This window comes from Geospiza fortis, unplaced genomic scaffold (genome assembly GCF_000277835.1).
Source record: "Geospiza fortis unplaced genomic scaffold, GeoFor_1.0 scaffold524, whole genome shotgun sequence".
Taxonomy (NCBI): Eukaryota; Metazoa; Chordata; class Aves; order Passeriformes; family Thraupidae; genus Geospiza; species Geospiza fortis.
In genome coordinates, this window is record NW_005054437.1 from 115,835 (window position 1) to 138,468 (window position 22,634).

Below are 22,634 nucleotides of genomic sequence, written 5' to 3' on the forward strand. Positions count from 1 at the left end.
TTGCATGACCTGCATTTAACAGAGTTTTATGTTTTCCTGATAGAAGTTACATTCTGTCAGTACTATAGCAGAGGTATAGTCCTCAGGAGACAGCTGGTCAGTCAGGAGCACCAGCTCAACTGCCATTAAGCATTGGAAATGCACTGCTTTGTTTTCACAGGAATCACACGCTGGCCAAGGAAAGGTAACTTTAAATGAAATCAGCACTATATGGCTCATCCTTCTCTCCAAGGGTTATTATTCCAAGTGCACTGCTGCAGGACTGACACCCAAAACACCACTCTCCTGTATGGATATCGTCCATAAACATTCTTCTTACCTTTGCTTTCCTTGAATTTAAAAAAAAATCATAAAAAGTGACAGCTTTATTTTCTTAATGAAGTGACTAGGTCCTTGCAGATACGCCTGTCCCTTCTGGGTTTACAATTTTAAAAAGTTATATACACACAGCAGAAGGTAAAGTCCTCAAGTTGGTTTTAACTAGAAGTATCAGCCCATATTCCAGCCCAGAAAGAAACCTGCAGTGACCTTGAGTTATGCACACGCTTCAGCCAAGCCTCAAACTGCTCTCCAGAGCTGAACTCAAGTCATCACATTTATATGCCAAAAGATGTGGATCTGGGGAAAATACCATCCAGTCCAGCAAGTCAGCTGTGTACACACACCTCTCCTTGCCCCACAGAGGGGTCAGGTGCAGGGGGTATTATCACACCACCCAAAGGTGACAACCGAGAGGTTTAGAAGCAGATGCCAAAACACAAACCCTTGGAAATCTGAACACCTCCCTTTCCCTTAGGGTGCTGTTAAACTGTCTTGATAGGGACACAGGTGGGCACTGCTGGTTTGTGGAGTTTGAGGTGATAATGCAGTTTGTAAATGAACTGGAAACCTCAGTTCATATACAGAAGTATAGGCATTTTCCTTGGAAATCTGCTGGCAGTGGTATCTTTCACTCCAATCACTCCAAGTTTTTCAGATGCATTTCCTCAGTTCACTGATAATCCTTCCCCTAAAATAATTAAGTGATAAAATTAGTTGTCCTTCTCTCTCAAGGGCACAAAGATTTTTTCCTTTGCAGCTTCCTCTCAGTTCAGGGAAAAGCTGAAAACAGTCACATACTACATTTAATACAAGTGAGGCCTTTTAACATAGTGGCAACATTTTGTTAGGTTAAAGGATAAAAATAAATTTCATTAAGAAAACTACTAGTGTATCTTAGATTAGGAAGACAGTTTGAGGTTTAAAAAACATGCTTGTTCTGAAGTTAGTATATTTACTTTGCAATTTATATAGATCTCTGCTAAAAATATCTGCAGCTGCAAAGATGTACATAACAAATTTGAATATACACTAAGCTTCAGGCTTTTACATCAGACCAGGTTACTGCCCTTGTACAGAACCCTATTAGTGGACTGAGAAAGGATAGGCAGGCTGCTCTATTTTATATTAACTACAGGAACTGAAACTGAGTTTTATGAAATCTAAAGCCAGAAAGAATTTTTGTAACATCTAGTTAGATCATTAATTTACCACAGGCTCTCAAGCCCTACCCAGACATTGCTGTATTGATCCCAAGGACTGTAGTTGAATTAAAGCATTTCAGCTCTCAGAAGCCAAAAGTATCAAGTGCCACAGGCAAAAACATCAGCAAGCTGCAAGGCCTCTGAGAAGGCAAGCTTTGAATTGGTAATACAGACCCAGATCCTCACACAGTCTGCAGCACTAAACATACACAGAGGCAATAAAGGTTTCTCTCAACTCAGCCTTTTGGGGGAAAAAACTCCTTCCCTCAAATGAATCTGGTGCTCTGTCTGGACCCAGACATGAACAAGAAACACCAGGACTCACAAAACAAAAATGAACCTTTGCACCATCCCACCAGGGTACTGCTCCAGTGCAACTCAAGAGTGCAAGCATATATGAAGGATTAAAACAGCAACAATGCTTAGCTGCAACAAAACACCTGCCACCCACAGATTCTATTTTCTATCACTGAACAAGCCAGCAAAGAATCACTTACACATGCAAAACCAAACAGAAGCCTTAGCAGAATGTAAACTATTTCTGTAAAACATAAATGTAAAATGTTTCAGATTACAAACACAGATCATTGCAATTAACTTTTTCTTTTCTGCCACAATAAGGGAGACAAGTTTCAGGTGGTTGTTAGTACTCAAGCATGGAGAACATTAATTTAAAAATATTAAAACCAGATAAATTAATTTTTGCTTTTAGGAAAAATTTCTTGAATGCTCAAAGGTAAGTTAAGCAACACCCTTCTCACTGCTCATCAATGCAGTTCTCAGCTCTTTTGAGACATATTCCTTCCTCAGACTTGTTCCTGTTTGCTGAGTATTCCCCATCCCATGCTCAGATTCCTGCTAATAGTCAATAATTTCTATTTTTCAGCCAAAAAACAATTGCTCAGGGATCCTTAAAAAAAACAAAAAACAAACCTCAAAGTACATAAATCTGTCTTTACTGTGAGAGAAACTAACAGAAGCTGATTTAGATGTGCCTTTTCTATGAAATCCTGATTATACTTTCAGCAAACAAACAAAAAAACCCCAGCCTCAAGTGGAAATTTCAGGCTGAGGCAAACACCAATGCATGGAAAATTCCGCCAAAGGTTAAAGTCTCGTCAAAATCCTAAGGAAAAGAAAGCACTGAGCTATGACAGAAAGCATTGAGCAATTGTAATGGGAGGTATTGCTACTGTGCTGCTTATAAAATAGATGGTATTTTAAAATGTTCTAAGAATATTTGAGAAAAAGACATTAGTCATACAGAGTAAGGAGGTTGCAGGATGAATTACTTAAGAATGAAGGGTGATATAACGAGGAGGGTTGGTCTAATATTAGACTAGGACAGATTTTAATTAGAAGTCAAGAAAACATACACAGTGATGAGTCAACTGGACAGAGTACATCAGCCATGGAAGTGGCTGAGGCATCAGAAAATGTATTTCATACCAAACTCAGTGCAGGAAGAGGGCACACAAAAGGCAGGAGTTATTTCTACAGCTTTTGTAGAAAGAAGGGTACAATTCTGGAAAGCCTTTCCAGTTCTTCTAAGATACTAACAATGCTTCCTAAGACCTGGATCTTGCCATGCTCTGAGCATGGTGCCTCCAAAAGGCATTTCAATTGTTCTACTGTGAACATCCACATTGTCCCAGATGACTTCATAGCAACTGTTCACTTTTTCACCAGGCAAATGCTACATCAAATAAAGTCCAGAGGGTTCAATACCATTTGGAATTCAGGAGTAAGAGATATAAAATCATGCATCCTGTGTTATACCAGGTTACAACCTGAATGAACCACACAGTACAGGAGCTTAGAAAGCTGGAAAAAAAGACACAGGAGAGAAGATTTTTAAGAAAAAACTTTCTGACAGCTCCTAAGTAAACAAGACAAACAACAGTACACTACATTGTTTGAGATTCTACACAATCATGCAGATCTGGTTTGCTCATGCTCTTTGAACTGTAGACACAGCAGTCTGCATCAGTGTACACACAGCAGCAAATCACCCAAAACACATGCTCAGGTCCCTCACAGAATACAGATGAAGGTACATACATATTCAAGGGCTTGAATACAAACCACTCTCTGAAAGGTTCCTCTGCATTTTCTTCACATCATCCTTCTGTCCTCATGTATAACAAAGCACAGACAGTTGAGAATGTCCTCAAAATTACAAGTTCATAGCCTTCAGAGTACTGCAAATCCGGCAACATTGCATAAAGCACTTCCAGTTGCTTCCTGCCTGACAGTGTAGCTTTTCCTGTGCTGTTTTATACTGCTACTGAGACTGCAGAGCATGTTATTTTTCCCTTTTAGCACCTTTTTAATCAATCTGCTCAGCCACATAAGTGGAAAGAATTAGCAATAAAAGAAATAAGTACATTAGTTCTAAACACAGGTTGGTTGTTTCTCAGATAAATAGGTACATTAAAATTTACTTATTTTCACTAGACTCAGATTTATCTTTATATCAATTTTCCTGTTTTAACATAATAACATGCACTAGTGTTATCTCCTTGAAGTCTCTATTTGGTACCAAGGCAAGCTTTGAACTCTCCTTCATAAATACTAGATGAAAGAGTTCATCTAGGCTATCTCAGTTCATGGCTGCATTAATGATTACTTTTCAAATGAACTCTGGATATTCACACTGAATGCTTAATCTCAGGCTTGAAATATGAAGTTCTATATAAAAAATTCTTAATGCTTCCTTTCACATGAAAATTCACAGGAGCAGGCATTAAAAATTGACATTTAGAGGCTGCCTCTTGCCTCCTCCCTGCCCTACACAGTCTAACACTTCTCCCAAATCTACAGATCTTTGCTGTCCTTCAGAAAACCACTGATGTCCTTGACCCATTCTGAGAAACGCCCTCATCTGCCTAGAAATAGCCCTTGTGCAGGGTAACCTAACAGAAAAACATCCATCAATACATCCTAAATTCCTTCTTGGCTGAAGACAGCTTTGATTCAGCAGCTGGAAACCAGGCATCCCCACACCTGTAGTCTAGCACCTGCACCTGTGCATGGTTTCAGTACAACACAGGATAATCTGCCCTGGCAAAGGTTTAAATGGCCCCCTGATCCTTTTAACACAGGAGCTCAGCATACCAGAGCTATCCACATCTCTTCACACATCTTCCTCCCATCACCTCCTTACAAACTGCTGCAGCTTCATATAATAGGGCACTCCTGAATTTTTTCCATATTCATTCATAACAGCTATTAAGAATGTATCACTAAAACACAAATCTATGCACAGTATTGAGGTCATGCCTCACCAGGGAAGTTCAAACAAAGCAGCAAAAGCATTTCAGGGCTGACAGCAACAGAAAACTAGAGATATTTCCATTGCCACTTTCAGCCTTCTGCAGTCACAGGCTGCAATACACAGCTGCTTCAGAATAGTCCATAGAGCACCCACACAACAAGCTGCGGTTCACAAGGGTTTCCAAGCACTCTGTGAAGAGATTTAAACCTGCAACAAAAGGCCACAAGAGCCACAGGAAGAGAACCATAAGGGCATCACCAGTCCTCCTGTAACAGCTATGGACTTGCCAGTTAGAACTCCTACACTCATCAAGTGGGCCAAAGATTCCTGCCAGCCCGAGCTACATCAGCTGTCCCCAAACCCGGTGATCAAATTTAACCACAGGGATGTGGACAAGACAAACTGACAAGATTTCACATCACTACAATCAGAAGCTCATCTGTGATCCAGCAAACAAATGGCTTCTCACTGTGACCCATTCCCACTGCTGTGGAAATTAAAATTTAAAAAAATAAGAAAATCATCCTGTTTCCTTTCAGAGCCTCCTGGTGATATCAAAATATTGAATACCCAAGGACTTGTATGAACCCAGGATATAATGGAAAATACTCAGCTAAGCAGGTGAAGCTTTGAGGATGTGTGAGACTCACCAAGAGAAGACACCAGGACTGTAACAGTCTAACACAGACTGAAATCCTCAAAGTGCAGAATGGGAGCTCCTTTGGCAACAGTTTACACCAAGAAACTTTGGACCCAAACAGTTTTCTCCTCACTAGGACACCTGCATTCATTGTGCTTGAGCTAATTGTAAAAGGGAAGGTAAACTAAGATAAGGACTTGATCTTGGCTGAAAAAAACCCTTGGGAAATGGAAGTTTAGCTACAGCAAACACTGCTGAAGGCAGTGCTAAGTCACTTTAATATTCCATATGATAGGCTAGGCATAACTTGCCATTTCCATGACATGCTAAATTTGTCATACACATTTCCAACAGATCCATCTTTACCAGCACTCTGGACATCTTTAAACATCTAAACAGCTTTCACTTTCATTCACTAAAAACCAGGCATACTCCTCCTTTTTGCTTCCATAGTTACACCAAGTTATGTCTCAAGATGGGCAATGCTCTGTTAATGGGATTATTCACACACGTAACAGCATGCTCCACTGCTTTGAAAGATTGAATAATAACTTTGAATATGGCAAATTCCAGGACTTTCCAGATGCCTTGGTAGTCTTGTCTCTGGTTCACGTTTTCCACGGGACACCGGCCATTTTACTCTCTCTTTATATTTCCACTTTTTATCTCCATTCTCCTTTTAGAGGAGAGGCTGGAAATATAAAGTACCACACAAAGCTCTAGATAAACCGGAGGAACTAAAATGTAACAATTTAAAGGCACATGCAGTTGTGTTCATATGCTGATATCATCCTGGCTGAAAAAAAGAAAGTGGGGGGATGTCATGAAATCCATGCAATCATGAAACAAAGCTGGAGAAGGGGGCTGGGAGCAAAGGTTGGATTTTAAAGCACCTATTAGACTTTGCATTCATCCTGCAAGGTGAGAAAATTCCCTCCTTATTTCCCTCCACTCATGATTAGAGAGTCATGACTGCTTCACCAGCTGTGCCTCTGGCTTATTTTAAATTCAAACTATGATACATATCTCACTTTTAGACTTTTAATAGCAATGCCTTAAAATGCAGATTGCTGGCTAAATTTAGTTACATGATTAAAAACAAATCTAACTCATCTCTACCCAGCAAACAGAATTGCTGCATTCAAGGTTCAGTAGAGGACTTAACTCTTCAACTAAAACAAAGTCCTAACAAAAAGCAGGAAAAAAAGGAAATTGAAGCACAATTTGGTGATGTCTCCAAAAAAGCAAGATACATAAAACAGTAAGCAGCTCTAGAAAACTATCTGCAAAAGCATCATAGTATACCATAGGGTTTTTGTTCAGTACTTCTGCAAATAAATTCTGCACTATGCTACTACAGCAGTATGAGTCATACACTTTTACTGACATTCTATATTTATATCTCCATGCCCTTCTGCACTGTTATATGCTTTATTCCATACAGGCCTCTCTAACCTGGAATTTCCTTCCTTCTGCAGCTGAGCATCTCTTCCTCTAACATTCCCCAGAAAACTGAAAATACATACAGGTCTTTCTGGACACCATTTTGGGAAAACAACACCCTTGAACTATCACAATATGCTGCATGTGCTTTTATTTGTTTCCAATTATTTCCTTATGTCCAATTTCCTAATTTTTGTCTGTAAAAGGACTGCTTAGATGTTTATCCCCTTTGAGGCAAGGCCCATGTCGTGTTTCATTAGACTTACACAGTACAGTGCTACAGAGAATCTTATTCAAAGATTACAAATTACAGCATAGGCATGTTTTCTAGATCATTTTATGAAAAGCATTCCCTCTGGCTGCAATGTTGCAAACATTTGTGAATCTGCCTAATTTGGAGAACTCAAGATCCTGCTACCTTCAATATCCCATCACCATCTGAGCCCCAGAAGGAGCAGCCATGTGCATACAAGAGATAAACAAAGGGAAGGTAATTAAGTTCCCAGTGCTAATATTTACCTTGTCAAAAGGCTCAAGGGCATGCTGTGGAAAAGCAGACAGAGAAAAAGCAAAAGAAATGCTCTGGAATGGCAGCCTGAAGGAGAGCTGGGCTTTTTCACTGTTGGCCACAAGATGCACTCCCAATAATCAGAGACCAGTTGCACAAGAGATTTCACTAGATAACAAGCCTCAGATAGAAATACAGAAATAAAGTGTTAGAAGAGCAGTCTTTGGATTTGCTAAGTGGCCTGAACTTCCTCAGTCACTCCAGAAGCAGCCGAGTTCTACATCCCATGGAGTTCAACCCTAACTATGTGCTGTTCTTAAGAAAGAAAGTACAAAGAAGAGAACAGTGCCACAAATCCAACAATGGCACCTCCAGAGCCTCCCAGGAGATCACCCGCCTTGTTCAGTCAGAATCATTACAAGAGCAGCTACAATTGACTAAGACAGAGTGGGCTGTGCACCTCAAATAATGAGCAGCATTCCCGCTGACAGCAGGAACAAAACAGTCTAAAAGGGGATGGGAAGGAAAATTCATACCCTTTGAAGTCAAGAGATGAATAATGAGCAATAGGGTGATGTATTCTCTCTGGAATATCATCCCAATTTCTCTCTCCACCCACAAGAAAGTTTAAGAGCTGGGTAAGGGGGTGGAGGAAGAAATAAAAGCACAACACAAGATTCCACATGGGTATGGCAAGATCCTTAACATCAAGGAAACTGCAGGGAGAGAATGGACAAAGGTGTAAATGGTTGCATAATCGTCAAAGCATCCAAATGCCCTGAAAAAAATTCCATCTTTCACAAGGGGACACTATGTAGCTAGCAGAGTTCCTTTTGACTCCTGACTTCTTGTGTCTGTCTCTTACCATTGTGGGGTGTTTTCAGCATTTCAGAGCCACAGGCACAGAGCAAGTTAAAAATTTAGAAACATTATAGACATGTTACTAATGAATGCAATGCAAGTCTGTCCTGTAAAGGAATCTGAAATTCCCAGCCAAGACAGAATGATGCCAGTGAGATTTACTCCTGATGCTTACCCAGTGAAGCAACAGCTGTCCACAATCACATCCACAGAGCTACAACATCTGTATCTGCTTGCAGTGCCAGCACATCTATGTTTAAGGCTTACCTCAGTGTGTATATGAACAGGGTTGTAATATAAGTATTGATGTGCTATGGAGCCTGTTACTAAGAGGGGCTTCGGTTTTAAATTGAGAAGGGAGAAATAAAAGAACTTTTCTCATTAGGAGTAAGGAGGGGACACCAATGAAGAACAAAAAGCTCCTGTTTTTTCAATACCTTCTTTTCTCTGATGTTACAATGGATATTGATCAAAAGAAGCTGTACCCTTCTATTCATGCTTCACACAAATCAGTGAGATAGGGCAGTTTCTAAAGAAACCATGAGTTTTCTCCTGTGCTAAAACAGCTTTTCGTGGACTTTGTTGGAACACTGCTCTGGTGAACTAGAGGAATTTTAAATAACTACCCAGATTTTTAAATCACACACAGCAGAAGTTTGTTGTATTTCAACTATCAGCTTCTACCAGTGTGCATGGCCACAGCATTTTGGGGGTCTTTTGGCATTGTGTGCTCTGTTTCTCTCTGGCAAAGTGAACAAGCAAGAGGAGACAAAACAGGATTTAACACCCTCCTTTGTGCTGCGTGACTTGTCAGGATGACTCTTCAACCCACATGAATATCTAGTAATCCACACTGCCACCCTTTTATTGTCCCCACAGCCTGACCTTCACTTCTGGATGTCTTAGTGTCCATTTTGTCCTCGATAAACAGCTTCAGCTCCAGGCAGATGTGTCATTAGCAGGCACAAGCCTGAAATGTGTGTACAGGCAAATTCCTACAAAATATCCATCAGCTACAAGACCCAAAATTCAAGATGAGAAATGCCAAACTGATTTTCAGCTTGCTTTCTAGGTTGGAGTGGAAAGGACAAGCAGGAAAACATTCTCCTTAAGGAGTTTCTGTATGTATATTTTGGGCAGCTCTGTAAAGGTAAATTTTTGAAAATTCTAGAAAAGTAAGATTTCCTATACTCACAATAAAAAGATCTTAGCAAAAGTGACATAAAGCACTGTCCCTGAATAGATCGTTGACTACACAGTGTTTTTTAGATTTTTTTTCTTTTAGTTAGATACAGAGTAAAACAGAGAATGAGTCACCTAAGGAAATCCCACCCCTCCTAGGGTTTTTCTCCTGCATGAATCAGATGCTAATACCGTCTATTCCTCCAGGTCTTTGTCCCCCAAAAACAAACCATTGTGATTATTTTATTATTACCTACTGTGGGCCCCATAATACAGGATAGAGAAGAAAGCAAACCTGAACCACACAGGCTCTTAAATCCAGCAGAACATCCCAAAAACCTAAAGTGTATCCTAAGCAACATAGAAAATGTAACTCCCCTTCATCTGCAGAGTTCAGTCTCAGCTGTCTGGGATCCATACAGAAAATATGTAGCTACCCTGAGAGACAATGAAGTCCAAATAGGAACTACAAAAAAAAAAAGGGAGTTCATCCTCAGTTTCAACCACCACACCACAAGCTGTGGTTCCTCACAACTGGAACACTTTAAAAAACAAGAGCCACACACTCTTGGCAGATCTCATCATACTATCCAAGAAGTATCAGAGCCATTCTACAAGACTACAGACTCATTCTTGAAAATTTACAGCTGTTGATATACATCCTGTATCTTACAGTACCTTACATCAAATTATTTATTTCAAAAGTACTTCAGGGGAATCATGAAAGGAACAATCTATGTAGGCTTTACAGATATTTTTCCTGTTTGTGTCTAGGTTTTTAAGAAAAAAAAAAGTTCCTGAAAAGTACTGTTTTACAGAAGTACTCAACTGCCACTCAGCTCTTAAAAAGCCCACTACCTATGTTTGAATAGTAAGACTCATTAAACCTGAATAATTAATTACTAAACAAGAAATGTCACTTAAAGATTATGAAAACAAGTATTTAATGGCCTTAAAATACTACTAAGGCTAACTAAGATCAATGCACTTACATGCACAGATGGTGCTCACATAGACAGCTGCTTTCAGAAGCTGAGCTTAGAAATGTTTAGCTTAGTAAATACCTAGCTTTAAATGAAGTTATTTGAAAATGCAGTAGCCACTTGTCTTCTCAAAGACCAATACATCTAAGAAGGCAGAGTACATATACCTTGTTCTTGGCAATCCGTTACCATGCACTTCTACCTTACTAAGGATTCCAACTTTGTCTGAGACCATGTTATATCCAGTTTGCATAACTGTAGAAATTCTGAAGTGCAAATTCTCACTGTTTGTTGTGTGCTTCACATCAATTCTCTACACTAACAGCTTTGAGTTGCCAAAATTTCAATCAATCCCATCATCCTTTTATTACATGCAAACTATGTCATATGATATGATAACACCCAAAATGAGATTGTAAATTTTTTTGTCCCCCACTCAGATCTCCCAGAAGAGGGCGTAGGGAAGAACCTCCCAACCCAGTCTAGTCCATGCTCTTTTTGCTGGATAACAAGATACAGAAGCATCATTGTGGATAGCTGCTGGGACCCACAGCATGTGAGAGCCTTGAAGCTGAATTAAAGGCTGAGAAGCAATAATGGAGGCGAGTTATAGAGCATCTGGCCCAGTCTGTCATAGCAGCACACAACAGTGGTCTTGTGAGTTCCACATTTGGTTCTCTCTCTTGTGAGTTCTGCATTTGGATCTCACTCTATTAATACCTATGAATACGGAACTTGGAGGCAGCTTATGACAAAAGTTAAGAAACGGTGAATTTTCTCTTGCCTTTACCTTTGCTTCTTTTCAGCTTCAAATAGGTGAATTGACAGAGACCCAAGTACAATGTGAAAGACTTCAGTATGGTTCAGGAGAAAAGGTTTGACATATAACAAAGCAGAAATAGTCAATCAGAAGAGCAAGTGGCTTAGATAGCACCAGCAGTTCCAGCTGCAAGTAGTCAGAAGAACTAAAAAGACAGGGACACTTATGACCAAACTATTCTTAATTCAAGTAAATTTGTATCAGCTTTGTGTCCTGGTTTCACAATAGTTGTGAGAGGGGTGGTTTTTTCAATGCAGTTATCATCATTACCTTTGCAAGAGTTTAATTTGCTTTAAGAGAAAAAGAGTAAGAAAAAACAAACCCCCAAGGAATAGCTCAGAGCCAACAAGGTGCCCTTCTCAGTCCACAAAACTACAGCCCCTCTTGCACAGCTGCTCTGGTGCTGGAGGATACTGAAAACAGAACAAACACCACATTTACATATTTCCTGCACACAAGCACATACTTATTAATGTATCTGACCTTATTTATTACATTTGCTAAATAGATGGCAAGCCATAAACTGCAGCAGTCCAACCACAGAAACCAAAGGAAAAAAAAAAGGAAAATTAAGGAAAGTAATTAATTCCTAATCTCACCCACTAATGACTTGAACAAAATCTATACCAGAGCCACATTTTAAAACTGTAATTTTTTTCTGAATGCTTTTTAAAGATGAAAATTCTGTTAAGTTGGGACAGTTACATTATTTAAGTCCACAACAATCACTGCTCCCACTAGTAAAAGAGAGGATATGACACACCAAAAAAATAAAAAAGGGGGAGGGATAAATTCAATGTAATAGTCCCTCTTTCCACACATGTGGCCTAAAGCCCCAGAACATAATGCTGAATGATGGCTGAGTCATTTTCCAAACTCCCACAATCATGGAGTACTTAGTAAAATACACCTGGACAGGACTAAGCAAATGTGAATCACAGAACCATAGAATCATTAAAGTTGGAAAAGAACTCTAAGATCATCAGGTCCAACTGTCAACCCAGCACCAAAGCCATGTTCACTGAAACATGTCCTCACGTGCCATACAGGTTTTTGAATACTTCCAGGGATGCTGACTCCACCATTTCCCTGGGCAGCCTGTTCCAAGGAAGGAACAGGCCTTTCCATGAGAGGAAGCCATAGCCAGAAAATCCAAGACAGATCCAGCAGAGGCTCCAAGACAGACCAGCCTCACCTACCTTATCTTCCCTTTCTGCTCTGGGAAGGGCACTCTGTGACTGCCCCATATGTAAGAGGAGCAAAACAGATTGGAAAATCTTTGATAGTTGTTTTCCTTCTGTTAAGCTCATTTCTACTCTTGAGCTAAATTTAACAAAAATCCATTTAAATCCTACTCTTCCCAGGCCACCTGAATCTCCATGTGCCAATGAAATGTCACAACCCAGAAAGGGAATTTCAAATATTGAGGTAAGTTTCTGTGTCCTTAATGCCAATCACTGATGTTTCCATTTTACAATGAGCACCTTCAATCACACTTAGTGACAGTTTAGCATCTTCCTGACAACCTCTCTTTTCACACAGAAATGATATAAGATGGCATGCATGGCTATTTACTGTACAACTGGAAGTTCCTAGTAACAAGGAGAGGTAAAAGAGGGCTGGTGACTGAAAAAACAACTCAGTTACTCAAAGATGATGTTAGGAAGATTCTGTGACAAATCTTTGCATATGAACAACTCTCAACACTTGATAATAACGTTTCAGAACATACCTTCAGATCCCATTGGATCCAACTTCCTCTTCAGTGACCAAACCACTGAATGAATTTCTTCAAGACTTTTATCAAAACCATGTAGAACTCCCAGCAGGGAAAGCAAGAATAGGAGTGTAGAATCACAAAGCAAACACACACACATTCTCTTAACTTTTTAAATTTAAAAATAAAGCCAATGAATGATGCCAGCCCGTGAAGCCAAAGAAAAATGCCAAAATTTTCTAGGTATTTACAGCTATCTAGAACAAAATTTTAAAATAATCACTGTGGAAGTTGAAACACCAATGAGATGAACATGTGACAGAATGAGGAGACAGCTCTGAAGACAACATAGAAAACAAGGAAATTTCCATATGCATCTAGAATCTTTCATCCTGATATTGCACACTAAATTTCCCACAGTTCCCAGTGTTCATGTCTGAATTTTGGTCCCCAAGTTTGTGCATTTCTTTCTCTCCTCTTGCCATGCTCTACACTTTATAATGAAATGCAGGAACTTCAAGATAGGCCCTGAAGCTTCAAAATTGACCCCCAAGCAGGTGGACAAAGGCTTTTCTTCTTTGAATACTCATTTCTTGAACTCAAGTTCTGCTTCAAAGGAGCTCGGGGGTACCTATTGATCAGGAGGTTTTGATTAAACTATTTTTTAGTATTTCACCTGTATTCCCAAACCCCAGCATCCTTCCAATGAAATGCAGCTCCCTCATGTAGGGCTTCAGTTTCAAACTCTTGGCTGCCATGTCTAAAAAGAGACAAGCATTAAAACAAAAAAATATATATGATATATACACATACACACCAATTAGTATTTGCTATCCTAGGGAGCTGCTGAAAATCTCAAGGCAGAGAAAGTTTGCTTTCCAGAGGAAGGCTGCAGAGCCTGGATTCAAGAGCAAACTGGAAAGGACCTCTAGTGGGCTGAGGCTGTGCTGCTCGGGTGCCAGACACGTCCTTCCCCTTCACCTCCCTGCAGCTGCACAACTTGCCAGCAAAGCCCAGCAGCTTTACCTTGTGACTGCCATCAGAAAAGGCACCTAGAGGTGCAGCTACAGCCTCTGTGAAAGACTGAAATGCTAAAGGTTAATGACTCAAACAAGATCATTAGAAATGTTCTCTCACTCTGCTCTCGGTGCTCGGAGGGACACACTGTCATTTGCTTCAGAAAAAAACAGGAGATGGTTTCTATTTTACTGTGTAGGTCACTAACATGTCCCCTTCAGAGTGGTTTTGTGTGGCCTAAATGACATGACATCAAGGGACATTCAAAGATGCACAAATTCAGATGCACATTTGGAATGAGGATTCAGAATATTATTCAGACTATGTCACAGCATTTTGTTCTTCCAAGATTTTTTAGCTGTAGGCAGTTTTGCACAGGCAGCAGAAACTTCAAAAATGCAGTTAAAATAGTGTAACTTTCTGAGTGAAAGAGCTTGGAATTCTTTATCTGAGCTCAAACAAAGCATAACTTCATGTGACACTATGTGACAAATAGATTAGGGAATGTATTCAGGAGAATATAGAGATAATAAACCAGGCCAGATTAAAGAAGGTTATTTATTAGGCTTCTCTGTTAAAAATAAAACATCTTGTTTTGAATGGAAGTTGATGATTCACCTCAAAGTCTTTAAAATACCTCTTTTGCTATATTTAGGTTTGCCTTCAAGTCAGACTGGTTCTATCATTCCCCAAAGTAGACTAATTTACATCTTCCACATTACAGGCCACAGCTTAGCTCTCTTTTAAATGACCTAAGCAATAACCTCTCTTTCAGCAGTTACCCTCCAAGTGTTTGCATTAACTCCAGAGGGACCACAAATTAAAGCTGACATTGTTAAGGAGAGCAATGCAAGACAGCTGCTCATTATTCAAAACCAGTATCACCTACACTGCAGTGGTGCTCCTTGTGCCATTAAGCAGAGTGCTGGACAGGAAGCCAGCCTTATACAGAGTGGTTGTCCGAAGAGAACAGCACTGGTACTTGGAGTCCAAGGCCACAAGAATGCACCTGGTTCTGTCTTTCACATGGAGCAGCAACAGCACTGCCCTGCCATCAATGAAAAGCATTCCTGAGAGTCACCTGAACCAAACATTCACACAGAAAACAGAAAATAAACCAAAGGAACCAGCAAGTTCACATCTCATCATCAGAGACCTGATCAAAGAGCAACCATTGCTTCTCAACCTTCATCTTTTTGGGCCAACCATCAACTAGGACCACCTCTACTATCAGAATAATATAACTTACTTGGAAAGAGTACTGGTGATGCCATGAAGCCAAACTGTGCTTCCATCCTCTGTAGGAAAAAGTAATCAAGGCAGGAAAAGAAAGCACTCCTCTATCTTGAAGGGTTCTGTGAGTTATTTTACAGTAGGACTGTGTACAGTGGAAATAGCCCCAAAAGATACCTCTATAATAAAAAGAATAAGGAATTGAAGCTGATGAGGATCAGTTAAAGGTAAGGATTAAAAACACAACATCTTGTGAAAATACTCCTTAACACCTTTAAGTCAAGGAATTAATTTCTCAGGAATTAATGTCTTGAATCCAAACTGCTTTATGATATAAAGAACATCAAATGAAAAAAAGAACTTCTCAAACTCTAAAAAGAAATTACAGGAAACCTCTGCTGAATGAGGTAGAACATAGGATATGAAAGAGATGCAGGTATTAAAGTGATTTCAGGTGCAATTAAAAATCCCATGTAAAGAGAGAATGGGGAAGAAATTAAAATTAGTTCTGCGTTTTGCTTTATGTTACAGTACAAAATTTTGCCAGCAGCATGAAGGAAAAACAAAGCAAGTCTTAAAACAGGCCAACTTACATAAGAGGGAAAGACAGAAGACAAAAATATTTATGCTGTGTTCCTTTCTTCTGATAACAAACTTGGTAACTTGCTTGGACTCACTTTAAAATTGTCAAACCACTGCAACCATGAAACTGGCAACTATTCCTCCAGATGGTTGCTTTTAACAACATCACTCTCATTTACTTTTCACTCTTCCATTAGTTCTGCAGCCAAGGACTGCTCACCTGGCAGATAAAGATTAAAATGTCATTTTGAAATGGCAGAATTTGTGAATTTATGCATTGTGTGTCCAGTGTTTATCCACCCAGTTCCTTCCTGTGTCTTTCCAATGAGAAGAGTTTTTAGTTACTGCCAAGACAGCTGCAATAACAAGTTTTTCATTATTACTACTCTGACCAGGATTAATGTTCTGGGGAAAAAAACAGAACTCTGAGTATTTGTAAGAGCCTCTTAAAATTCAACTACCTTCTGTGGCAAACACCAGATGATAATTCAGATACAGTAACAAACTTTAAACTACCAAATTTTGCATTGTGGTGGGATTATTAACTGGAAAAATCTTACTCATTCTTTCATGTGGCAAATCCCTGTACACTGCAATGTCTTTCCAAAGTAAGTTTTTATCTTCCACAATGAGCAGACAAGCATCATACTACAATATCCCTTCCTTCTATTTTCCTGTGTCCAAAAATCACTCTATTTTGCCTCCTTTCCACTAACTGGGGAATTCCCCAGAGTAAAACAAGCAGGAAATTTTTGTATCAGTATCTCTAAAGTGAAGTGCATGCAGCCCTAGGTATTTACAAGACAATCCACTGGAGGGCAGGATGAAAATGACATATAAATATTTTAATTTATTAATAAATTATTAACGGTTTTAATTATTTAAGTCAATAAAGTAATACTTTAAGTAGTGTTTATCTCATCCTTTGTAGAATTTCTATTTTACATATGTTACAGTTTGCATATTGCAGCATTGTAAGTCTATAATTTACAAATAAGTAAGTGTAAACATAGTAGATGCTGCATGCTCAAAAAAACACTTTAGTGATCCATAACATTTGGGGATCATTGGTTTATGACTTCAGCACCAAGAAACTGAAGTAACATTTCCTCCTTTGCCAGAAGGAGGTAAAAATACTGGTGAGAAGAACAGCATGCAGGGGACAGCTCTCAAGTGGGCTGCATTTCTCAGTTATTCAGCTGCAAGTTTAATGCAGCAAATGATTTTCCAGAAAGAGTTAAGTGCTCTAGCTCACACTACATCTAGTAGCTGAACAACCCTTGAAATTCCCATGGGATCCTGATTGGTGTCTGGAGGCTGCCAAAGGCCATTCAAAATCTTATTCCAGATGATTTAGGTTCAAGTCCATTGCTCTTCAAAGAGATTTAAAATTCTAAATACATAAAATACAGTTTCAGCAATAACTTGTGCCACTGCATCACTTGGCCAGTTTTCTAATGCAGATGTAGAAAGTCAGCCTATTTTTATATAAATTCTTTTTAAACATTCACCAGCAAAACAGCCCTGCTAGTCCCTTGACACACTTCTTGTTGTTGTATAAAAACACCTGCTGAAATATTCCATGTCTGTAATACCCACAGATAAGTATCAAGTAACTGAAACATTGAAGTTACTAAAACTCTGGGGAAATTTTATTTAGTGGGTATGCTCTATTAAGACATAGTGAAGGAAAGCAAACCAAGTTGTCAAGTCACTCTTTAAAAATCAGGTTATCCTGACTAATGGCTTCTTTCTACCATTTCTGTTGCAATGAGGATGATATCAAGCACTTAATTCAAGAACTACAGATTTTGAGATAAATTCTTTCACTCCACCTGAAAAGTTTCCAAGCAGCTCATAGCACTGATTGCAGCTTTCAAATTTTCAGTATAGCATCCTCTAAAATCAGAGTTCAGACATTTCTTATAAATAGTTAAAAGAACAGCTGATGTAGATTTTTTTACACGCTTCTCTCACATACTTTGATATCAAACAATGAACGCTATGAAACAGAAAACAACCAATTTGTTTTTCCAGTCACACATCACAGCTCTGGCTGTTCCTTTTCCTCTGTGGAAGACTTCCACCCTCCTGTTAGCCTTAACTATGGCACCACACACTGTGCAACAGGAGAAGCAACGAACACAACCACAAAATAGCTTCAGATGCCTGTCTTGCCTTTCCATCTCATCTACCTTTTTCTCCCGCCTTTGTGCTTCACACTTGGATGAGCTTCATCAGCTCAACCATCTCTTTACACATGAATGTCACTGTTACATAACCCTCCTCTCCTCCTAGGTAAGAATCTAACCCCACAGCCCTCCATATGTGGCAGCTTTCACACTGTCCTCATCACAAAGATTTCCAGGAAAGTGCAGTTTCAGCATGAAATCTGCCTTCATTTCCATCTTCAGGGAATGCTCTTCAAGTGTAATGGGGCCTCTTTTAACCTGTCTTTTCCAAATATTTTCTGCCAACTTATTTTAGTTTACTGATTTTCTTATGAATATATTCTTTTCTTTGCCCTTAATGCCCTACTAAAAGAGCAGCCAAAGGATTTCTGTCCTCATCGTTTTTCAAAAGACAACTGAACTCGGGTGACACTGCAACACTGTGTGTCCAGCCACTATCAGTGAGAAAGAACACTGCTTGCCCGAAATAAAGACAGCTTACAATCTGCTGTTTGGGTGCCATATGTTACTGCTTTTTAAATCTCCTACCTGTCCGTGCCACCAGGTGGGTCCAGCCACTCCAGACTGCTCCAATCCTTTCATGTGAGAAACACTGAGTGTCAATCTTCTTGGGCTCAGCAAGAAAGATATTCCTGCTCACCAGCTGCCCGTGTTTGTTGCTGCCCCAGACATACAGATGTCCTTCATCTACAACAGACAGAGAAGTAAAATCTGTTTAAAGGGATACAGATTTAATACCATCAGATACAGTCTCAGTTCAGTGATGCTGAGGAAAGAACATTTAATTCAATTTATGTTCTCACTGTATGCTTTTTCCTACCACTCTTTACCATTGTAACTGGGTTATCAGAATTATTTGCAAGGGCCTTAACAGCACAGCCTATTTTCTGAGGGCTACAGACTCCCTGAAGCAGTGAGAGCCCTTTCAGGTCAAACAGCCTAGATGTTTATAACAAAGACTAATTTTTATTAAAAAACTAACCACAGTAGTCAACTTCTCTGAGTAAAAGAAAATCAAAGCATCTTGGAGACATTCACTGAGCAGTCCCTCTCTGTCCAGCCTGTCCTTGCAGACCAGCTATTATTTCCACTCCAAAGCTTCGATTACATCCAGTAAATAACTTTCTGGACTGCAGCAAATAATTCAAAGCCTGGCTGGCTGCTCTTGCTCTGCTTTACAGTCTCCCAGAATCTCTACAAGAGCCAGACTCACAGCTCTGCTCATACCAATTCTGTCTCCTTCAGCTTCAGCAAATTCAGTAAATCCCCCAGAGCAAGGATAGTCCAGTGCTCCATGGCTCACCTTGCACAGTCACTTCCTAAAGGAATTGGACATGCAGCTCTGAACACACAACTGAAGCAGGCATCACCCATCACAAGGCAAAATTAAAAATTTTTGTGCCTCAAAATCACACCAGACAATACCTGAGAGACTTCTGTAAGTGGTCACTTGCCTTCCACAGCTCTATTCTAAAACAGGTATTTGTTCAAATGCACACTCCAGGATTCCAAACAGGAATAAATCTTTTCACAGAAATACCCACAGTCCTTTACATCAGTGCAAGCTGGAGTTGCTCACAGCCTAACAACCAATGGACACTGACACAGTGACTGCTCAGAGGAGTCCTTCTGCAGACATGACATATCATAAGTTCCATCTTTTCAGGACAAAACCATTCCTCCCAGCTCCTAGGCCTCCACAGGAAAAAAAAAATCCACCAAAAACACTTAAAGAGAACACAAGCTGTCAGGCCTCCCTGAAGTCTTTGCCAGCCTGCACAAGCTGGAAGTGTAAGAAATAAATCTTGCACACCTGATCTTGCACATTACTGTGGGCCCAGAAAGACTGGATGCCCTTTTCATCCCAACATGGAATTGTTTGGAGCACACCTCCACAACACTCAAGGCATTAGGATGCCTCAGGTCAGCAATGAACTCATTACAAGCACCATGACAGAAGTAAATTTTTCAGAGGGAAAAGAAGAAAAAAAAAGTAAAACTTAGACTACAGTATCTTTAATAATCTCAATTTGGTAACAGCAATAGAGTAAGCCAGGAGAATTCCACTATACTACTGCTGGTTAAAGATTGGCAAGGAGTGGGAGTGGGGGGAGAAGCCAGTACTGACAGTCATCTGCAGGACTTCCCATGTTCCTCTTTAAAACAACACAACTGAAATAAAAAGGAAAAACAAGTCAAGCAATTGTTTCATTCAAATATTTGAACTCTCCACTAAAATTGATTAATTCCTTCCCAGCATGAAGTACACACACCTGGAGAGGAAAAGAAAAAAAAATGGTGACAGAAACACAACAAAGAAAAACACCATGGCCATTCATATTCGACAATAACATGCATTGCCTCTGTCACCTCCTTTTAGAGAAGGTGTATTTGCTTTATCCTGGGAAAAGTCACATGCTCAACCCTTATCTCATCTCTTGAGTAGGTCTGAGCAAAAACTGAGACACTAGACTTAGCATCATATTCTCACCCCTGGAGGGTTCAGGCCAGTTTGGATATCAGTAGACTCTACCATCCTTTTTTCCAAGGAACCCCCACCCATGTCTGTAATCCACATCAACAGTTGTGTCCCAAGCCTGCCTGGCTGCAGGTATTTGATATCCCACCAGCAGGTGACTCATGGAACAGAGGCAAAGAAAACTGCACCACAGTAAAAGGCATTCCTAGAAAAAAGGGCCCATTTAAATAAAACACCCTGCAGCAGTATCTTTATTATATCAAGCATCTTTAAAATACAAAATATTTAAATAATAACTATCTTGCAGGATGAAGGGCAGCAACAGCATCACATTATAAAAGTATTTGGCATTTATTTTTTCAATCTTGGTCCCACTTCTGCCAAATAAACCGCTCTCTTGAATAAAAAGCAAAAGCATGAAAGAATAATCTGCTCACTGTCTAAACAGACTGCCAATTATCTAAAGTAGATTTTATTTGTTCTTACAGTTTGTCTTCACTAATCTTGCATACACTTTGCATCTCTGAATTCAATACAATTTACATCTTGGAACATCTCCCCACACAACTAAATCTCTATAGATCTGCAGAAGCAAATACTCCAGTGCTCCTTTAATGATGACAGAGGTACCAGATGGCTGCAGATTTGCTAAGAACTTGTTCCTGTGAAGTTTGGCAAAGACTTCTCTTCATAAGGTTCAATATATTTTACACACTTCAAAACTGTAAGATTACAGCATGAAAGCTATTCTGTTTCCCCTTCTCCCAATCTGTCAAAATAAAAAGAAATCTTTATTAGACTTTCATTACTGGATACTCAGTACTCTAGCATGGGAGCACAGCCCAAGGATCAAAGAACAAATGGGAGACATTATGGAAGTGCCTAAGCAATTAAAGCAGCTTCCTACTCTTCAAATAAGCTTTGTGCTCGTACACCAGAGATCTGCACACTGTCACAGTGGAGCCCAAGACACCTCAGAGAGCTCCAGGCCTGCTCACAGCCCTGCACTGCCCCATGCAGAGGCATCAGCTCACACTGCTGGGGCTGCCCTGCTGCTGCTGCCTTTCCTGGCACAAGCACCCAGCACAGCTCTTCTCCCTGGGCAAGCACTACTGCACTGGCTCCAGCAGTAACCAGCTACCCAGGAGGGCATCCTGCTGCAGCTCCAGAGAAGTACAAATCCTTTCAGAGTTTCCAGCCATTAAGAGCCCAGACCCTGAATGACCTAAGGGCTAAGGCCTGACCCCAAGAAAAATGCAAAATCTCAGAGAACTTGAAACATGAATCCAGCTCTTAAAACAAAAGGGAAGTTCTCAGAGTGCAAAACTATTACAGAACAATTACCAGCACTAACTAGGCCAGATCAAATTTCACCAGTTTTACCAAAACTGACAACATTTCAGAAGCAGAGAACCCTTTGTAGGGTGAGGTGAGGGCTTTCACCTGTGTACCTGAGGCCTACCTGTGAGGGACACGGAATGACAGGAGCCTGCAGCAACTGCCTTCACCTTTACATCTGCCAGGCCTGGAAAAAACATGGTAGCATAAAATTCCTACAGCAGGCATCAATTCACACACAAACATGCATACAAGTGTAACAGGATGGAGATGACTTTTATAACAAAAGGCTCTGTCCTTGGGCCACACACATGGCAGGACTCTCATTTTCTCCACAGTTCACAATTTTCTGTGACCATTCTATCCCTCAGGTACTCCACTCCACGTTTACAGTACCACATGGCTTTGTAAAAAGGAAGATATGTACCACTCCAAATTATACTTCTGCTCTATCCACCCACACAAAGGAAGCAGATTCCTGGGTTACCTGCCACTTCACAGGGCTCCTTGGCTGTCAGGAACACAGGGAGGGCTTTTCCTTGGCTTGCACGCCTTGCCTGAGATGCCATCCCAGTCCCCCACTGCAGCACCAAACCGCTGTCTTTTCAGAGTAATCACAAATAAAAGAGATTAAAACACATCAGCCACCAACAAAAGTCACCTCACATGTTAATGAGCAGTCGCTCATTCAAATCATTTTCACTGATTGAAATTACACTTTAGAAGACCTTTATGCCAAAAAACTCCAGAAGCTTCCCACCCTCTTATCTGGTGAAGCCAACAAGCAACAAACAGCTGTAGTCTCAGTACACAGGTAAGAAAACTAAGAAGGTGGGAAG

The 22,634-nt window shown here is 40.1% G+C and overlaps 1 protein-coding gene across 1 annotated transcript in view; it reads right to left on the reverse strand.

The window, feature by feature from the left end:
• The window catches only part of SERGEF (secretion regulating guanine nucleotide exchange factor), a 140,566-nt gene that overhangs the window by 111,110 nt on the left and 6,822 nt on the right, over positions 1–22,634 (reverse strand). The window contains exons 8-10 of the mRNA XM_014309543.2: positions 22,283–22,396; positions 21,920–21,982; positions 18,507–18,665 (exon numbers count right to left, since the gene is read on the reverse strand). Of these exons, the coding sequence (XP_014165018.1) occupies positions 18,507–18,665; positions 21,920–21,982; positions 22,283–22,396 (336 nt within the window). The remainder of the gene's footprint in view (positions 1–18,506; positions 18,666–21,919; positions 21,983–22,282; positions 22,397–22,634) is intronic.